Here is a 16,385-nt window from a genome sequence, read left to right on the forward strand (position 1 = left end):
CATCTTTTCCATCACCACTGTGTAGCACCTATGGAAATGTATCCAGTATGATGTCTGCTCTACTTTCTTCTCGGTTCAGTTGCAGTTCTTAAAAATTGGTTCTCAGATCTAGGTTAACCACCACACAACTCAGCCACACAAGAGATACAGTATGTCCTGATAGATGGTGTATGTATTTGTGTAACGTGACTCCACACACACACCAGTCACCTAGCCCCTGGGCAGCACAGGTGCTATTGGGGTGCTGCTAAATACAGAAATACCGTATTGGTCCGAATATAAGGCGACCATTTTTACATAAACGAGAGATGCAAAAATTGGAAGTCGCCTTATTTTCGCACCCAAGACGTCAGAACCGCAAACATTAGTTCCAAGCTGAAAGCTACAGTAGAAACATTGTTTAACAAAACGTTCACGATTTTTTATATTAACTAAAACTTTGTTACCTCACACGGTAAAAACAATAAATCCACCTAATATTGCAGTAATTTACAATTGTTTGAAGTTGAAAATTAAAATATTTGTTCTTGAGTAAAAACGTGAATGTTGAAGCATCTCAAAATGGCAACCTTTTATTTCACAATTCATATTTGTACTTTGTGTACAATCGCGTGTTAACATTTACGGTAATTTATCTTCAGATTTTTAACTGAAATATTTGTACTAAAATATCACAGTTATTTTCAGAACGATTGTTTACGTTTACAAACATTTCGGATGTAATGTATGGAAATTCACGGCTGCCAACTGTCTTTCCACAATATTTCTTTGTTGTAAAACGAACATTGCCGAACACGCTCGAAGACGCCATATTAACAGGAATTTGGTACGTTGCTTCAAAAGCTATTTTAATAATCCACTCTTTATTTATGTAAAAACCTTTCATAATTATAATAGATTATTCTTTCAAATTCATAGAACAGACTCTCTCTGTCAGAGAGTAATATGGACAAATATACGCGGTCACGTAACCGAAGTTATTCATGGCCGTATGCTTCATCATGTCAGCTAGCCACTTGTTTTGTTCCGGCAAGATGCATTATTTGTTTGCTTTTTTTACGTTAAACACACTACTAAATAGTAATACACCTTGTTCTGTGGTAATACGTAGCTTAAGTCAAACGGAAAGTTAAATGCTGTATTTTAAGAGTGATTAATAGCCATTGTAAAAATTTTAAATTCGTAGATACAGTAAACTGTGAAAAATCAACAATCACACATCGGTGGAACGGCGGGGAACGAGCTCTAGACAAATAAACAGCTCTGAAGATGACAATTATGCAGCTTCATTAGAGTAAACACGAAAAAATTTCTAGTGTAATATTTAAAAGTGTAAATATTTTCTAATTGTTTTCTTTTGACTTTTAGGGTAGGCCATTCAAACTTATTTTAAATAAGTAAAGTGATAAATATAAATTAATTGTTATACATAAATGCAAAAACGATTTATCAACACAAAATGTATGTCTAATGAATTTTCACATTAATTTCTACCAAAAATTATTTTTACATTTGTTTGGCCTCCTGAAACTGCAGGTCGCCTTATATTCGGGGTCGCCTTATATTCGGGCCAATACGGTAATATTAGGTAACAACTTTCTATTTGTTGAGTCACTATTTAATTTAGGCACATTAAACATTGAGAAAAATTTGAATATCTTTTCACAAGAGATTAAGTTAACTATAAGAAATAAATAATATAAATAGTAGTAGTAGCAACCAAAGCAATTGCAGTTAGAAGAAGTCATACACACATGATTTATTGTGAGAGTTACTTGTGATGTAGGGCTGAAAAAGTGGTGAACAGTAGACAACTATAAAACATGATGGTTTATTTTAATTTAAGATTTTGAAAAGTTATAGGTAGAGACACGGAAATTTCGCGAATCGCGATATCGCGAAATAACACCGCAATTTACCTTAATTCGCGACAAAACACCGAAATCGCACAGCATCGAGAAATAAAACTGATAATAATGAATTAGACCACCCATGCAAGACATCGCGAAAAACAAGTAAACACGACGTTGACGGCACATCGCCATTTTTCTAAGTTTCAACATGGCCGCTTTGTAGTAATGAAAGTAAATAATGATTTACAGTATTCCCGTCACGTAATCATTACAATTTGAAACGAAAGCAGTAATTGCAATCATAAACTAATTAAAAAGAGAAAAATGTACCTGAGCATCAACACAAAGTTAATAAAAAATACCGGCGATGTTTTCAACACAATATAGCTGCCATGATTTTCAACCCGCTGTATTTACACATTAATCTTGTAGAGAAATATAAAATTTTAATTCTTCCTTTCATGTTGAACAGTTAACAACCTCATGCTTTCAACTACGTTTGACTGGCTTGGCAACCTACTCGTTAGAGCTAGAGGTGGGTCGAAAAGTATCAACCTGATACTTTGGCACTGATACGCGCCTGTATCAGGAACGGCAAACGAGTACACTTGAAAAGTATCAGAGACTTTAGTATCAGTTCAGAATTCAGCTGGAACAACACCACGGCCAATGAGCGCAGTACCCGATCGCAGATGACGGTCACTTGGCCGGAGCTTGTGAAAGGGGAGGGAGCAGGAACGACGAATAAGGGATAAAGAAGGGAAAGAATGTAGGGGAGGAAGCGCAGGGGAAGGCGTTGAAGCCTTGAAGGAGAGGCGCAAAGCGATATTGTTACAAGCAGGGCTGCCACTCATGGGTTTTTCCACCCAGATCTGGGTTTTTCCAATGGTGTTTGGGTTTCTGGGTTTTTAAATAATGAATTCCAACAATTCTAGGTTTTTTATAATTTTAATTATTTTTATACCTAAAACAATAATAAAGGTAGTAGCTACTGTATCTGTTGCAATATCTGTTTGATAAATGCAAACAAGTCTATGTGTTTCACACACAAAAATACATATAAACACAAAACTAGTTTTCAAGAAGCTAAGTCGAATATTAAATTAGACACATTCTTCAAAGAGGCTTGCAGAACACAAAACCAATGCAACAATTAACCTTCAAACCAATCTTGTAGAATCAGACTCTGAATAAAGACTAACGTACATGATGCAGTTTTATAAAAACAATTACCGGTTTAAAGGATGCAGTGATGGTGTTTGTTTTGTCATGTATATATTTGTAGGTTTTTTTATGATATGTACTGGTCCAAGAATTACTTATACAGCCATTTTGCTGCAGTGTAATTTTCTTGTATTGGTTGTATTTAACCGTTTTCAGTCTTGTAAGGTAATTAATTGTTTTATATTAAAACCAGTTATGTTTATATTTTTGAATTAGTACGCAAACATTTTCAACGATAGCATTTTAGACGCATCTGGGTTTTTTACCCATGTGTCTGGGTTTTTTTGTAGGTTATCTAGGTTTTTGATGAATATCAGAGTGGCAGCCCTGGTTACAAGTCGTTTTGTTTATTCTCCTACTTCAAAGTACGCTCAGTGCGCAGTGCGTGCACCGTCTCGTTCAATAATAAAACTAATGAAAATTTAATATTAAAAAGTACATTAATACAAGATATAATATTTATATTTGTGCACCTAACAGCTATGAAAATGCAAATAAATTCTCAGTTGACACTAATAACAGATGTAATCAACATATGGACTTTCTTTTTTCGAAAACAATTAGTAACTAGTGTTTTTATACATTAAAAATGCACGATTTTATCAAAAATAAAAAATAAAAAACAGATAGGTACATTAGTGAGCATACTATATCAATGTTTACGTTTCAAATGTTTCTTCAGATTAGTTGATGATTTATAACTCAGTTTTTGTTTACACAAATTACAATTAGCAAACTCATTATTTTCCGTGAAAAAATTCCACACAAATGAAGTCTTTTTCGTGCACTTATCAATTCCTTATTTCACTATAATGATACTAACTACAAAGCATGACAGCCCGCAACATGGTGATACAAGGCCAGGACGAACTGCAGTGAATGTTGAACTGATTGATACTGGTTGTATCAGGCGGTCATGAGAGTATCAGAGGTAGAGAATTACCGGGCGTGATAAATAATGTATCAGATTCTCCTTCCGGTCGCACGGTCTGCGTACGCGGAGCTTTGTTGCCTCCTGGGACCGTCTGATACAGAAGTATCAGAGACTTGTACCTAGGTACATTACTGTATCAGTATCAGGTTGGGACTGATACCGAAAATTGCTGTCCCAACCCACCTCTAGTTAGAGCTGTAGGTGTAGCAAGCCGTATGTATTCGGTACTGACTGAGTAACGGGTGCGCCATCTAGTATCGAGTAACGAAACGTTACACACGGCTGGATTTCGTTACTCGCATTTTTCGTATGTTTTACGCATGCGCGCGCATATTCGATGAATTTACGTTACAAAGAACGATGTTTGTTTATTAAGTATAATATGGAAATTTGTCGTCCAAGTTTTTTACTGTTTATAAGAAAGTATTTTTTACAAATTAGAAATATGTATGTTTTTGTTATTTATTATCGCGTATTTTCACGTTTTTTGTTGTTTTTATCTTAAAAGAGATAATATAATAAAACCGCTCTAATGAGATTTAATTGTTTCTTGGTTAACAAAAACTGTTAATTATCAAATATTGTTAATTGTTTATATTCTATTTATTATTATTTACGTGACGTCATACTGTACGCGTACGCAATACGACTCGATTCGTTGCTGCAACATAACATTGCATGTTATGCGGTATCAGAAGTAACGAGTAACGTACCGACACGATAGTAACGAGTACTAATTGTTATAGTAACGAATACATACGGGTACACTTTTTTTCGTTACTTTTACACCTCTACTACTCGTAAACATGAACACATGGCACTACGCCGATTGATAAGCAAAATCAGTGACCTTTAACTGCCGTAACTACACTTCTCAGCAAATGCAATACGACCGCAGAGCAAGTGAATACGGCGTCAACGGGACAAAGAACAGCAGCAAGAAATATTAAAAGAATACTAAGTTGAGACATGCCGTGCCGAGGCAGCGCGCTAGGCGACACCGGGCCGTGCCGAGGCAGCGCGCTAGGCGACACCGGGCCGTGCCGAGGCAGCGCGCTAGGCGGCACTGGGCCGTGCCGAGCTGTTTCAAGCCTACAATTTTTATTTGCCAATAGTGTTGACTTTAGAGTGCAGTATACGAGTATACGCCGTGCCACTATTATTTAGCCAAGCAAAACTTGTAGGTCATAAAACCATTCTCAAAAGTTAAAGTAAACATGAAAAACCAAAACAGCGAAATAAAACCGAAATTTGATTTTTTCAAAACGAAATTTAAGGAAAAATAAAACCATTTTTACGGGACTCTAGTTATAGGGTACTGTGTTTTATTGCATAATTGTCGCACTTGTATAATCGTCCAACTGTTATTTTAGGGCTTCAAATAGTGGGGGAAAAAAATTTCTCTCATAAAAACGCATTATGTTTTTGGTTCCACTGTTAGATTTTGAGCGCTTTGTACCGTATATACTCGTGTATAGCGCACTTTTTTTTCCCCTCAAGTAAAGGAAAAAAATAAGGATGCGCGCTATACACGGAAAAAAAAAGTTTGTTGGGGGGAGGCGGGGAGGAGTGGAAGTCGTTAACTGCCGGGTGACGTTTCTGGCCAGCCCCCACACATACGCACAAGCAACAAGGCCTCTCTTTCACACACTCACACACACACACACACACACACACACACGTGCGCGCGCAAGCTCGCACACCATGGTCTCTTGTTTATTTTTAGACCTCCCCCCTTTACAGAAAGCCAGCTCAGAAGCTAGTAAAAAGAGAGAGAAAGAGAGAATGTTGTCACCAGTTTCCTCCCCCCCCCCCCCCCCCCCGGTCCACCTTCTTCGCTTCCTCCATTCCTCGTCCCAGCAGCGACCGGTGAGTCGTCTAGTTCTCCGCGCCAGCTTAGCAACGTAGCGCGGCACGCCTCCCTCCCTCCCTTCCTTCCACGTACCAGTTGTGACGATATATGGCTTCATTATCTTCCGTTTACACAGCAGAGTTTATGTATTTTCCTGACGCATCACCACACATCAATTTAAATAATCAGGTACCACAAAATGTTAGTAAAATTTATTTATGGGAAAAAAAATTTCAATTTTTTTTTCTTTGGAATTAGTTGCAAAAATCGTGGTGCGCGCTATACACGAGGGCGCGCTATACACGAGTAAATACGGTATACATAGTAAATATGACCTTACCAAAGATAGCAGTACAAAAGCACCATGCAACAGCAATCAGTTTTCAAGTTGGTGTCAGGTAATGTGGTAGTTATACATAATGGAAAATACAGTAATTAAAAACTCGTTTAAGATGTACCCGAACAACATGTTTGCCCATCCAATATGGTTGAATGTTTCGGTACTTCCATTTTCTCCACAAGATATATACGTTATTTTTTCCTTGTAAGATGTTACTCATAAACTTCTCTTCTCGTATAAAACAATGTATTTAGTAGTGATGTGCGAGTCTCGGCATCATCGAGAACGAGTCGAGACAGAAATTTTCTCGATCTCGTCTCGAGATAATTTTTTTGGCTCGGAATTTTCCAGAATTTTGTAAACAAGAAATAGGTTAGGTAATATAATGTATGGAGGCAGCATTTTGCGTTGCGTGTTGAAATAATTAACATATCTTCAACGTAACGTAGATCGAATAAAATAAAATATACTTGTTACGATATTATACACGATAAATTATTAAAAAGTTAAAAACGAACAACTTCCGTTCACAAGTCACTACATGAAACGGTAAACGTAAACAATGAATTGTGCTGTGGTTATCACTTTAAATTACAGAAGAAAATGATTATTTTCCGTTAATAAAACCAACATTAAAGTTAAAAATAAATCATTTTCGGTATCAATATCAAGTATCAACGTAAAACGGTACGGTACAAAATAAAAATATAAACATGACTGCAGAATTCTTCCGCGATTGCATTTTGTTTTATGGCCTTAGGTTATACACACGGCCAGCAGTATATAACAAGCAACATCATGATTAAATTGCGGTCCGTATCGATACTGACATATCGATAGTGGTGAATGTTCAGACTTTCATTATCAAGTACCGTCCATGGCTCAAGGAAACTGTATAGACTATGGAGTAAATAACGTATGTTTACATACGACAGTAGGCAAATATACTGTTAAGTAGAGGTGGGTTGTTACAGCAATTTTCGGTATCTGTTCCAACCTGATACTGATACAGTAATGTACATAGTTACAAGTCTCTGATACTTTTGTATCAGAGCAGTAGCGGTCCCAGGAAGCGACAAGGTATCAGCATTCTCGTTACAGGGTACACATCCTCCGTCCCGTCATCACCAGCGTAAAAAAGTATCGGTGTCTCTGATACATTATTTATCACGCCCGGTAATTCTCTACTTCTGTTACTCTCATGCTTGCCTGATACAGCCAGTATCAATCAGTTCAACATTCACTGCAGTTCGTCCTGGCCATGTATTAATTACCACCATGTACATTGTTGCGGGCTGTCATGCTTTGTAGTTAGTATCTTTATAGTGAAATAAGGAATGGATAAGTGCAGGAAAAAGACTTCATTTGTGTGGAATTTTTTTACGGAAAATAATGAGTTTGCTAATTGTAATTTGTGTAAACAAAAACTGAGTTATAAATCATCATCGACTAATCTGAACAAACATTTGAAACGTAAACATTGATATAGTATGCTCACTAATGTACGTATCTGTTTTTTTTATTTTTAATTTTTGATAAAATCGTAATCTTTTAATGTATGAAAACACTAGTTACTAATTGTTTTCGGAAAAAAAAGTCCATATGTTGATTACATCTGTTATTAGTGCCAACTGAGAATTTATTTGCATTTTCATAGCTGTTAGGTGCACAAATATAAATATTATATCTTGTATTAATGTACTTTTTAATATTAAAATTTCATTAGTTTTATTATTGAACGAGACTGCACGCACTGCGCACTGAGCGTACTTTGATGTGGGAAAATAACCAAACGACTCGTAACAATTTCGCTTTGCGCCTCTCCTTCAACGCCTTCCCCTGCGCTTCCTCCCCTACATTATTTCCCTTCTTTATCCCTTATTCGTTTTTCCTGCTCCCTCCCCTTTCACAAGCTCCGCCCAAGTGACCGTCATCTGCGATCGGGTTCTGCGCACATTGGCCGAGGTGTTGTTCCAGGCGAATTCTGAACTGATACTAAAGTACTTGATACTTTTCAAGTGTACTCGTTGGCCGTTCCTGATACAGGCGCGTATCAGTGCCAAAGTATCATGTTGTTACTTTTCGACCTACCTCTACTGTTAAGTGAGTGTAAAGGTAAAGTTGTAATTGCAAACCGAAAACAAGTAAAGTTAAGTGCGATGGAGGAAAGTGTTAGTGGTGTGGATAAAAAAGAACGGAAAATGGCCACAATATGGAACTTTTATTTAAAAAAGAAAGAAGGTGGCGAATGTAAATTGTGTAAAAACATTATTAAAACGCCTTCATGCTCGACAAGTGGACTTTTGCGGCACTTGAAACAACATCCAGCCGCTGAAAAAGAATTCAACAAAATAACTGCTGAAGAAAAGAAGACTTCTAGTCGACAACTTTCAATGTTTGAGTGTGTTGCAAAAAAACAGAAGCTTTGCATCAGCGATGTGAGGAAAAATCAAATAGACAAAAAAATTGCTATCATGATGGCTTGTGATTTTCAACCTTACAGCATGGTGGATGACCATGGCTTCAGAGGTCTAATCAACGAATTAGAACCTAGCTACGAGATTCCTTCGCGAACAACATTTTTAAGGACGGTTATACCACAGTTGTATCAAGAGGAAAGAACCAAACTGGCTGATGAAATTAGTACAGATGCCATCAATGGTCTGGAGTCGCTTTCTTTCACTACCGATACATGGTCATCTAGGAGACATGAAAGCTACATTTCGCTTACAGGCCATTACCTAACAGAAGAGTTCAAATTAAAATGCCATATTCTTGGCAATTACCACTTTCCAGGCTCACATACTGCAGATGCAGTACATGCAAAGCTTGTAGGGGCAATGGAAGAATGGAATTTGCCAACTGATCAAGTCCCAGTTTATGTCATAACAGACAATGCAAAAAACCTTAAATGTGCCATAAGGAAAACCTTATTTCATCATGTTCAGTGTTTTGCACATACACTACAGTTGGCACTGCACGATGCAAAAAATGAACATGATATTACAGCACTTTTGGCAAAAGGATGAGCTATTGTTGGCCATTATCGACACAGTAATGTTGCTCGTAAGAGGCTGCATGCACTTCAAGTGAAGCTAAACAAACCTGTTCACGAGCTACTACCAATGGTGCTAACTAGATGGAATAGTGAATACACCATGCTGTCACGTCTTGTTGAGCAGCAGGTGCCCATTTCTGCTGATTTAGGAGAGAGCATGGCAGTGGAGAACTTCACCTCTAGTGAGTGGAAACTAGCTGCTAGCATTGCACATATTTTGCAACCAATAGATGAGGCCACAACCGAGCTATGTTACTCAAAGTTCCCAACACTGTCATCAAAAATCCCATTGATATATGGAATTGAAGCAATGCTTACAAACTATGTCCAAACAGACCAATGCAAATCTGGTACTGCATTTGCCAAATCACTGCAAAGAGGTTTAAAATCAAGATTTCCTTCATATTCTTGTGTGAAAGAAGATCTTCTTTCAATGGCGCTTGACCTTAGATTCAAGACTGTGATATTGCAAGACCATGAAAAGTTGTTGTGCACGAAATACATCACTTCACATCAGCAACCTGAAAATGATTATCGTCCTGAACCAGAACTGGAGCAGGTGAGTGAAGCTAAAGAGACTTGCTCACTGTGGTCAAGTTTTGAAGTGTTGAAGAAGACATCACAATCATCAGTTAGGACTAAATCATCAAGTCTGGAGGAAGAACTAAAAATATATTTACGTGAAGATGTAATTCCAAGGAACGGTGACCCACTTACCTGGTGGAAAAACAACAAGATACGCTTTCCAGCTCTGGCTAAAGTAGCAAGAAGGTATCTGACAATACCAGCTACACAAGTTGAAAGCGAACGACTATTTAGTACTGCTGGAAACACTGTGAGCATTAGGCATGAAAATTTGTTGGCTGAAAATGTTGAACAGCTGGTGTTTTTAAATAGCCGCTTTAGACCTTAAATTAGGCTAGCCACTAGAGTATTCATTCTTTGTAAACTAATGTTTCATTCATCGTCTTTTGTGGATACTTGATAAAATTATTGAATAATTATGTATGTTTGTCAGATTATTGAGTTTTACTTTTTTGGATCATATTATCCTGTTAACTAAAGTACAGATTTCTCGATCTCGACTCGATTCTCGAGAATTTTTAAATTGCTTTCTCGATCTCGTCTCGAATTCAAAAAAGTCTTTCTCGCACATGCCTAGTATTTAGAAGTTGAAATCCATTATTCTTTAAGATATTACTGCTTACTTTCTTAATTAACATAGAAAAGATAGTTGCTGCTGTGTAGCGTGTATAAAAATGTAGCCGGCGCCTGTTGGCGTCTTTCATGTTTAGTAGATGCCTATATAAGATTACATGCATGTAGTCTAATGTTGATATTGATAGCTCGCTGATGGCATGCAATGCATGTGCTCTGTCTCGTGCTGTGTAAACTAGAAACTACACTCTTTCGTGGTTATTGTATACTACAAAAATAGTTATGGGTATGGTGCAGGCTTGGTTTTTAGTTTTCTATTTTAAGTGAAATGAAATATGTTTTTGTTGCATGACTAATTATTTTAAATCATTTGTCACACTTTTATGTACTCTGCATTTTAATTTTGCACAAACCATTTAACAGTTTAAGCTTTTAAATAGTGGTGCACCGATATGACTTTACCGATTACCGATTCGATTACCGATTATGAGAGCAATAATCGGCAGATACCGATTCAGTTACCGATTATAATGAAGAAATTTTTTTAAGTGTAATAATGCACACAAAATTTTTTATTCCCATGTGAATTTAATAACAAGATTAGGTAAAATTGAGAATACAGTTATAATAACAGTATAAAAATATATAAAATACACTATTAAGTCATTGAAAGGGGAAATTAAATTAAATTCTATTTAAATATTTGTTATTGTAAACATCTTGAACTACAGTCTAATAATAATTACAATTATTGTAATTTACAATGAGTAAGTTTTTGTTGCGGTAAACTAGCATTATTATCGTCTATCACATAAGGTTGCATCAAGAAATTACCGTTTAACAATGTAAACATGCTGCTATATTTTGTTCACTTGAGTTTATAGAAAAATGTTTCCACACTTCACTTTTTTTCTCCCTACTCGCCATCTCACTATAATTATATAAAAATGACTAAAAACCAATTCTAGCACATGTGATTTTATTTATATTGACTGAATATATAAAATTATAAATACTTTTTCACTTTTCACGTCACATACAAATAACAAACGGATAATGTTACCAAAGACACCCATAACGAGTTTGTAAAACGCAGTGATAAAAACTAGAAGGTATCGGGACCACGATTTTGAACCGCTACTACGACTCGAAAAGATTGATTGTCATAGAATCCACTGCAACTGCTTGTGGTATTTTGATTGCGTGCCATCTATTTTACTTCTCTGGCTATAGGTAATGTACAAGGCCACTAAACAAAAGACGAAACGTAAATAAACGTGTAAGAAAAATGCATTTTTTATTGTTTGAGGCAATGAGATTTATTAAACAATATATACAAATATTACCGTATTTCGTCCTAAAATGTGTAACAAAATATTATACGGTAAAAACCTACTTAATTACGCTGGGACGTAAATAATCGGCAAAGTAATCGTTAAGATAATCGCCGATTACGATTAATCGGTAAGTACCCATAATCGCCGATTATGATTCATCGGTATCCGCATCGGTGCACCACTACTTTTAAACTTAACCCCAACAAAATTGCTTTTCTTGCTTAAAATTCGCACCCCTCTTTCCAGACATGTTTTTAGTGTAAAATGTGCAACAATTGTGCGATAAAAAACAGTATATAGCCTATGTTATTTTTCTAAGCTGTACTTTTAGTTAAAATGATTATCCCTGTCTTCAAGTTAAAAAAAAAAAAAAGAGGACCAAAATGGGTGGGAATCTGTATGCAAAGAACTGTTTTGTTTATTATTGTCCCGTGTGGACAGGCTAGCGCAGGGGGTACGTGCTGTCAAGCCGTGGTAACTCCAAGGTACCTTTCTTTCACATATCAAAAGGTCACAAGGGCATAAAGGGAAGAAAGTCACGTGCATTGGTTGCCCAAAATATTTGTCATAAAAAAGTGTTTCGCAGCTTGTACCAGAAGTCTACTGTATTTTCACCAGGGTATATTTGTCTGTCAAGCCTTCCGTGGTACCGAGATTATATTTACGGTTCTAAGTGCCGGTTGTTTTGCTTGTAACTGGTGGAACTGATAAGTGGGACCAACCCATCACTAACTCGATTATCTTTGTACGATCTGCTACTCGATTTTAAAGAAGAGGTATAGATAGGTATAGTGGCACCAGGAATCTCTCTTCTGTAGCTGCGTGTGTGTGTGTGTGTGGTGGCAGGCCTGCCGTCGCCAGCATGCCCGCCGAGCCCATGGACTGGGGCAAGGCGGCCGAGGCGTGGGCCAAGCTCAAGAACCACGAGCAGAACTCCCCCAGGATGGACGGGCGCGCCACGCCCCGGTCTCACAGGTAGGCCTGATGTCCGCCTCGTGCCGCCAGACGTAGACGTGCGAGTGTGTCGGGGTGCTGAGAGTGTGGGTCTCGCGCAGCTCCGGCTCCACGCCCGGCCAGGACGCGCGCAGGACGACGCCGCGCTACGAGGACCCGCCCCGCGGAGTGTTCCCCGCGGCACGGGCCTCCCCGTACGGCTTCAAGTCGCCCGGGCGGGACAGCCTGCGCTCCACGCCGCTCACCAACGCCAGCCCCCAGTCCATGGTGGAGAGCTCGCTGGGCGACGCCACGCCTCTGTACGACGAGAACTGATCTTCCCGACCGCGCAGTTGTGTTTATCCTGACCAACCTGACGGCAGCGGACCTGTGGGTTACCGTATTCAAATAATCTATTACAGTATACCATTAGTTGCAATGATACTTTTTATATAGCAATCAAGATAAATTAGAAGAATGCATATAGTAATTATGCAATTGTGAGATGATTTATTGAGGTTGCATTTTTTTTTATCAGCAATGTGCGTTTGCTTGGTACTAAATGAGAAATTAAGTAACTTATTAAAATGTACAGTCATTAATTCTTTGTTATTCTAAAAATGTAATTTTATGTCTTGACTGAGTCCCCTTTTTTATAATTGTATTATTGGCATATTGTTTTTGTATTCTGGCCATGTGGTAGGATTTCATTACAAGGCAGATGTGCACGTAGATACTTGATGTACAGCGGAACCTCGTTACTACGAGAGCTGACAATGGCGGCAAAAATTCTTGTAATAACCAAATAAAAAAAATTAAAGTTAAGTTAGATTCTGGACTGTCCAAACAGTCTTAATTTCACACCGTAACTTGAAAACGGTGCACTAAAGTGAAAAAAAGTATTGAATAAAGTTGTAGCAAATTTAATTACGAGTAGAAAGTGTCTCTCTGGAATTTTTTGTATCTACCACGATTTTTGATTTAATCGTGAATGAAATGGCCTGATACAAAGACTGGCGCCGTTCACGGTCACGGTGGTAAGGTATGTGAAGCGGTGAAAAAAAAGGAGCGAAGGAAGAAAGGAAGGGTGTTGGCTGGTATATTTTTAGATTTACCCCTCCGCCGACCTAGGAGGGGAAGCAACTGGCGCCGGCAACAGACAGAGAGTGGGAGGGAGGGAGGGAAAGAGAGAGAGAGAGAGAGAATGATGTTTGTCACTAGTCTCCCCACGTCCTTCCTTCCCAGACCCTCCCTTTCACCTGCTAAGGACCAGGGTGTCCACAGTTAGTACTTTCCTTCTACATCTAGTACTTTTATAATTTTTTTGGTGGTCTAGTACTTTTACGCTCTGATCGGGTACTTTTTCTTTAATATAATAATATTACAGTAACTCCAATATGTTTTATTATTAAGCGTAATAATTTTTAAAAACTATGGAATGTATTTGTGTGTGGTGTGATATTTAGGTTCGAGCATTGCAATGTCATAATAACTTCCTAAATTGTTCAAACCATACCAAAATTATAATTTAGTACTTTTTTTTTTCAAATCTAGTACTTTTTTCTCACCTAAGTTGTTACGAAATATTTTTTTCCTTGTGGACACACTGCTAAGGACCCAGTCCGTCTGGCGCCCGCGTAGCGTAGCCACGCAGCTGTCTGTGTTTACTGTGTGCACGTTTTTCAACTGACAGTGTTTTTCCTTTTTTGAAGATGCCATTCAAAACACTCGTACTTAACGAAAGGGCCAACAAGGAGGCACTCGTAATAACCGGTTTAATCAAGTATGATTTACGTAGTCAAACTGACGGTGCATTGCAAAACTGTAGTAACAACGAAGGTCTCATTGTATCCTGTACTCGTAATAACGAGGTTCCACTGTACTTCACTTGTGTATCAAACTGCGCCGTGCATGGCTCCAGCCTATAGAGCAGCAGGACACCACAAACTGTGGCAAGTGGAGCATGCAGAGCATTGTCCATCTCTTCTAGTGGTGCCTCTTCAGAGTTTCATTGTGTCGTGTACAGATACGTAGCTCATGTTTTTGATTGTATGCTACATATATTAAATGCTCAGCTAGCTTCCTTTTGAGGTCCAAATTGTCAGTTAATGCTGTCAGCTGCTACATCCATAATCAGATAGTTAAATGAACTGATGGAATACACTTTTTGTAATTTAATTAAAAAAAAAAAAATAGTTGATTACAGTATGATTGGGATTCATTACGCCCCAGTTTAGTTGTTGACTTGAATACGAGGCCTTCTCTTGCGACACGTATTGAGACCAGAGCTCACGCCTTGTGCCTAGGAGTGGTCATGGAGTTCACGTTGAGCATAAGACAAGTGTAAGTATGCACAAGGGTGCACTGTGCATCGACTACACCAACTTCTGTTCAAGATTTTGTTGGAATGAAAATTTTAACATTGGATTTATCTCCATAAAATAGTGGCCATTCCACCATTAATTCTCTTGAACCATAGGTACTCTATTTACTCACATAGGGATCACACATTTTATGTTGATTTCTAGTTTTAAAAATATTAGTCCAGTGCTTGTGCTGTTTTTCTTTCATTTTGGGTAAGAACAAATAAAATTTGAGTTGTTGGGTATGTATGTAAATAACGTTCCTTTGTTGGTGTTCAAATATAACGTCACAAGTAATTAAAAATGGTTTATTTAAAATATCTCAGCAGTGTGTGAATGGGGCTGTTGTGCTACGTCTGCCCGACTGCCGCTCAGTGACGCGACTTGCCGGGCACCATTCGGCTGGAGGAGAGGAAAATATTAAAATAAACCAGCCAGTGTGTGTGTGTGTGTGGCCATGTAACGGTGTTGACAGTTCTCCCTCATCGTAAATGTAAGTGAACTGACACTGTACACAATCTCCACGTGTCTTATTTCTACGGGTTTTTGTGACTCAACTGTGACTTAACATTATTTTTTTTTTTGCATAAGATTTCCCAGCTTCAAATGGAAACATTCCGTGCAGTGATTTGTGCAGGGTATAATAAACAACCTTGCAGCGGAAATTGTCTCGACGAATCATTTACCAACTGTAACCTCGTGCACCCCTGCCACATGATATCCACAGACACTCAGTCGCGCCGTCCTGCGGTGAGGCGGTCGTGCTAGCATCTCGACCTGGAGTGCAGCCTACTGTGATGCTGCACAGGCCTCGTCGCGCTCAAGTGTTGGTGCCGATGGTTAAATGTTAACAGAGATTGCATGTCAATACCCCAAAATTTCATTATTCAAAATCAAATTAGCCTAAAACACCTTTTATTCTTTCTAAATATGTACATAATTTTTTTTTTCCCATCATTGCATCACAGTATTTTGATGAAATGGTCTGTGATTGCTATGATTGCTAATACAGCACTCTCAAATGGCCTCATCTCACTTGTCAAGTGATCAGCATATTTGATTTTGTAAATAATACAAATATATTAGCAAATAATATGTTTTATAAATGAGTAATTAGGTAGGTTTGCAAATTTGTAAAATATTCACACTAGCATATTCATATTCTCCTACCAGTGAATATGCAATACCTTCATTAATATTTAAGTTATCTCGAGGTCTAGACCACCTCATGAATAGCCGATGCACTGCCACCATACACTCTTGTGCACTCGTAAAGGCCATAACCGCCGTGCAGCTCCAAAACAGTTCAACACATTTCATGTGGACGAAACAA

At 38.0% G+C, this 16,385-nt stretch overlaps 1 protein-coding gene across 8 annotated transcripts in view; it reads left to right on the forward strand.

Moving 5' to 3' along the window:
* The window catches only part of LOC134531001 (transcription elongation factor SPT6), a 61,106-nt gene extending 45,389 nt beyond the window's left edge, over positions 1-15,717 (forward strand). For all 8 annotated transcript variants that reach the window (XM_063366459.1, XM_063366491.1, XM_063366424.1 and 5 more), the window contains 2 exons: positions 12,603-12,731; positions 12,812-15,717. In XM_063366459.1, coding sequence (XP_063222529.1) covers positions 12,603-12,731; positions 12,812-13,025 — 343 coding nt within the window. In that variant the 3' untranslated portion in view covers positions 13,026-15,717. The remainder of the gene's footprint in view (positions 1-12,602; positions 12,732-12,811) is intronic.
* The last annotated feature ends 668 nt before the right edge of the window (positions 15,718-16,385 follow it).

The sequence above is a fragment of the Bacillus rossius genome, chromosome 1 (genome assembly GCF_032445375.1).
Source record: "Bacillus rossius redtenbacheri isolate Brsri chromosome 1, Brsri_v3, whole genome shotgun sequence".
NCBI classification, from domain to species: Eukaryota; Metazoa; Arthropoda; class Insecta; order Phasmatodea; family Bacillidae; genus Bacillus; species Bacillus rossius.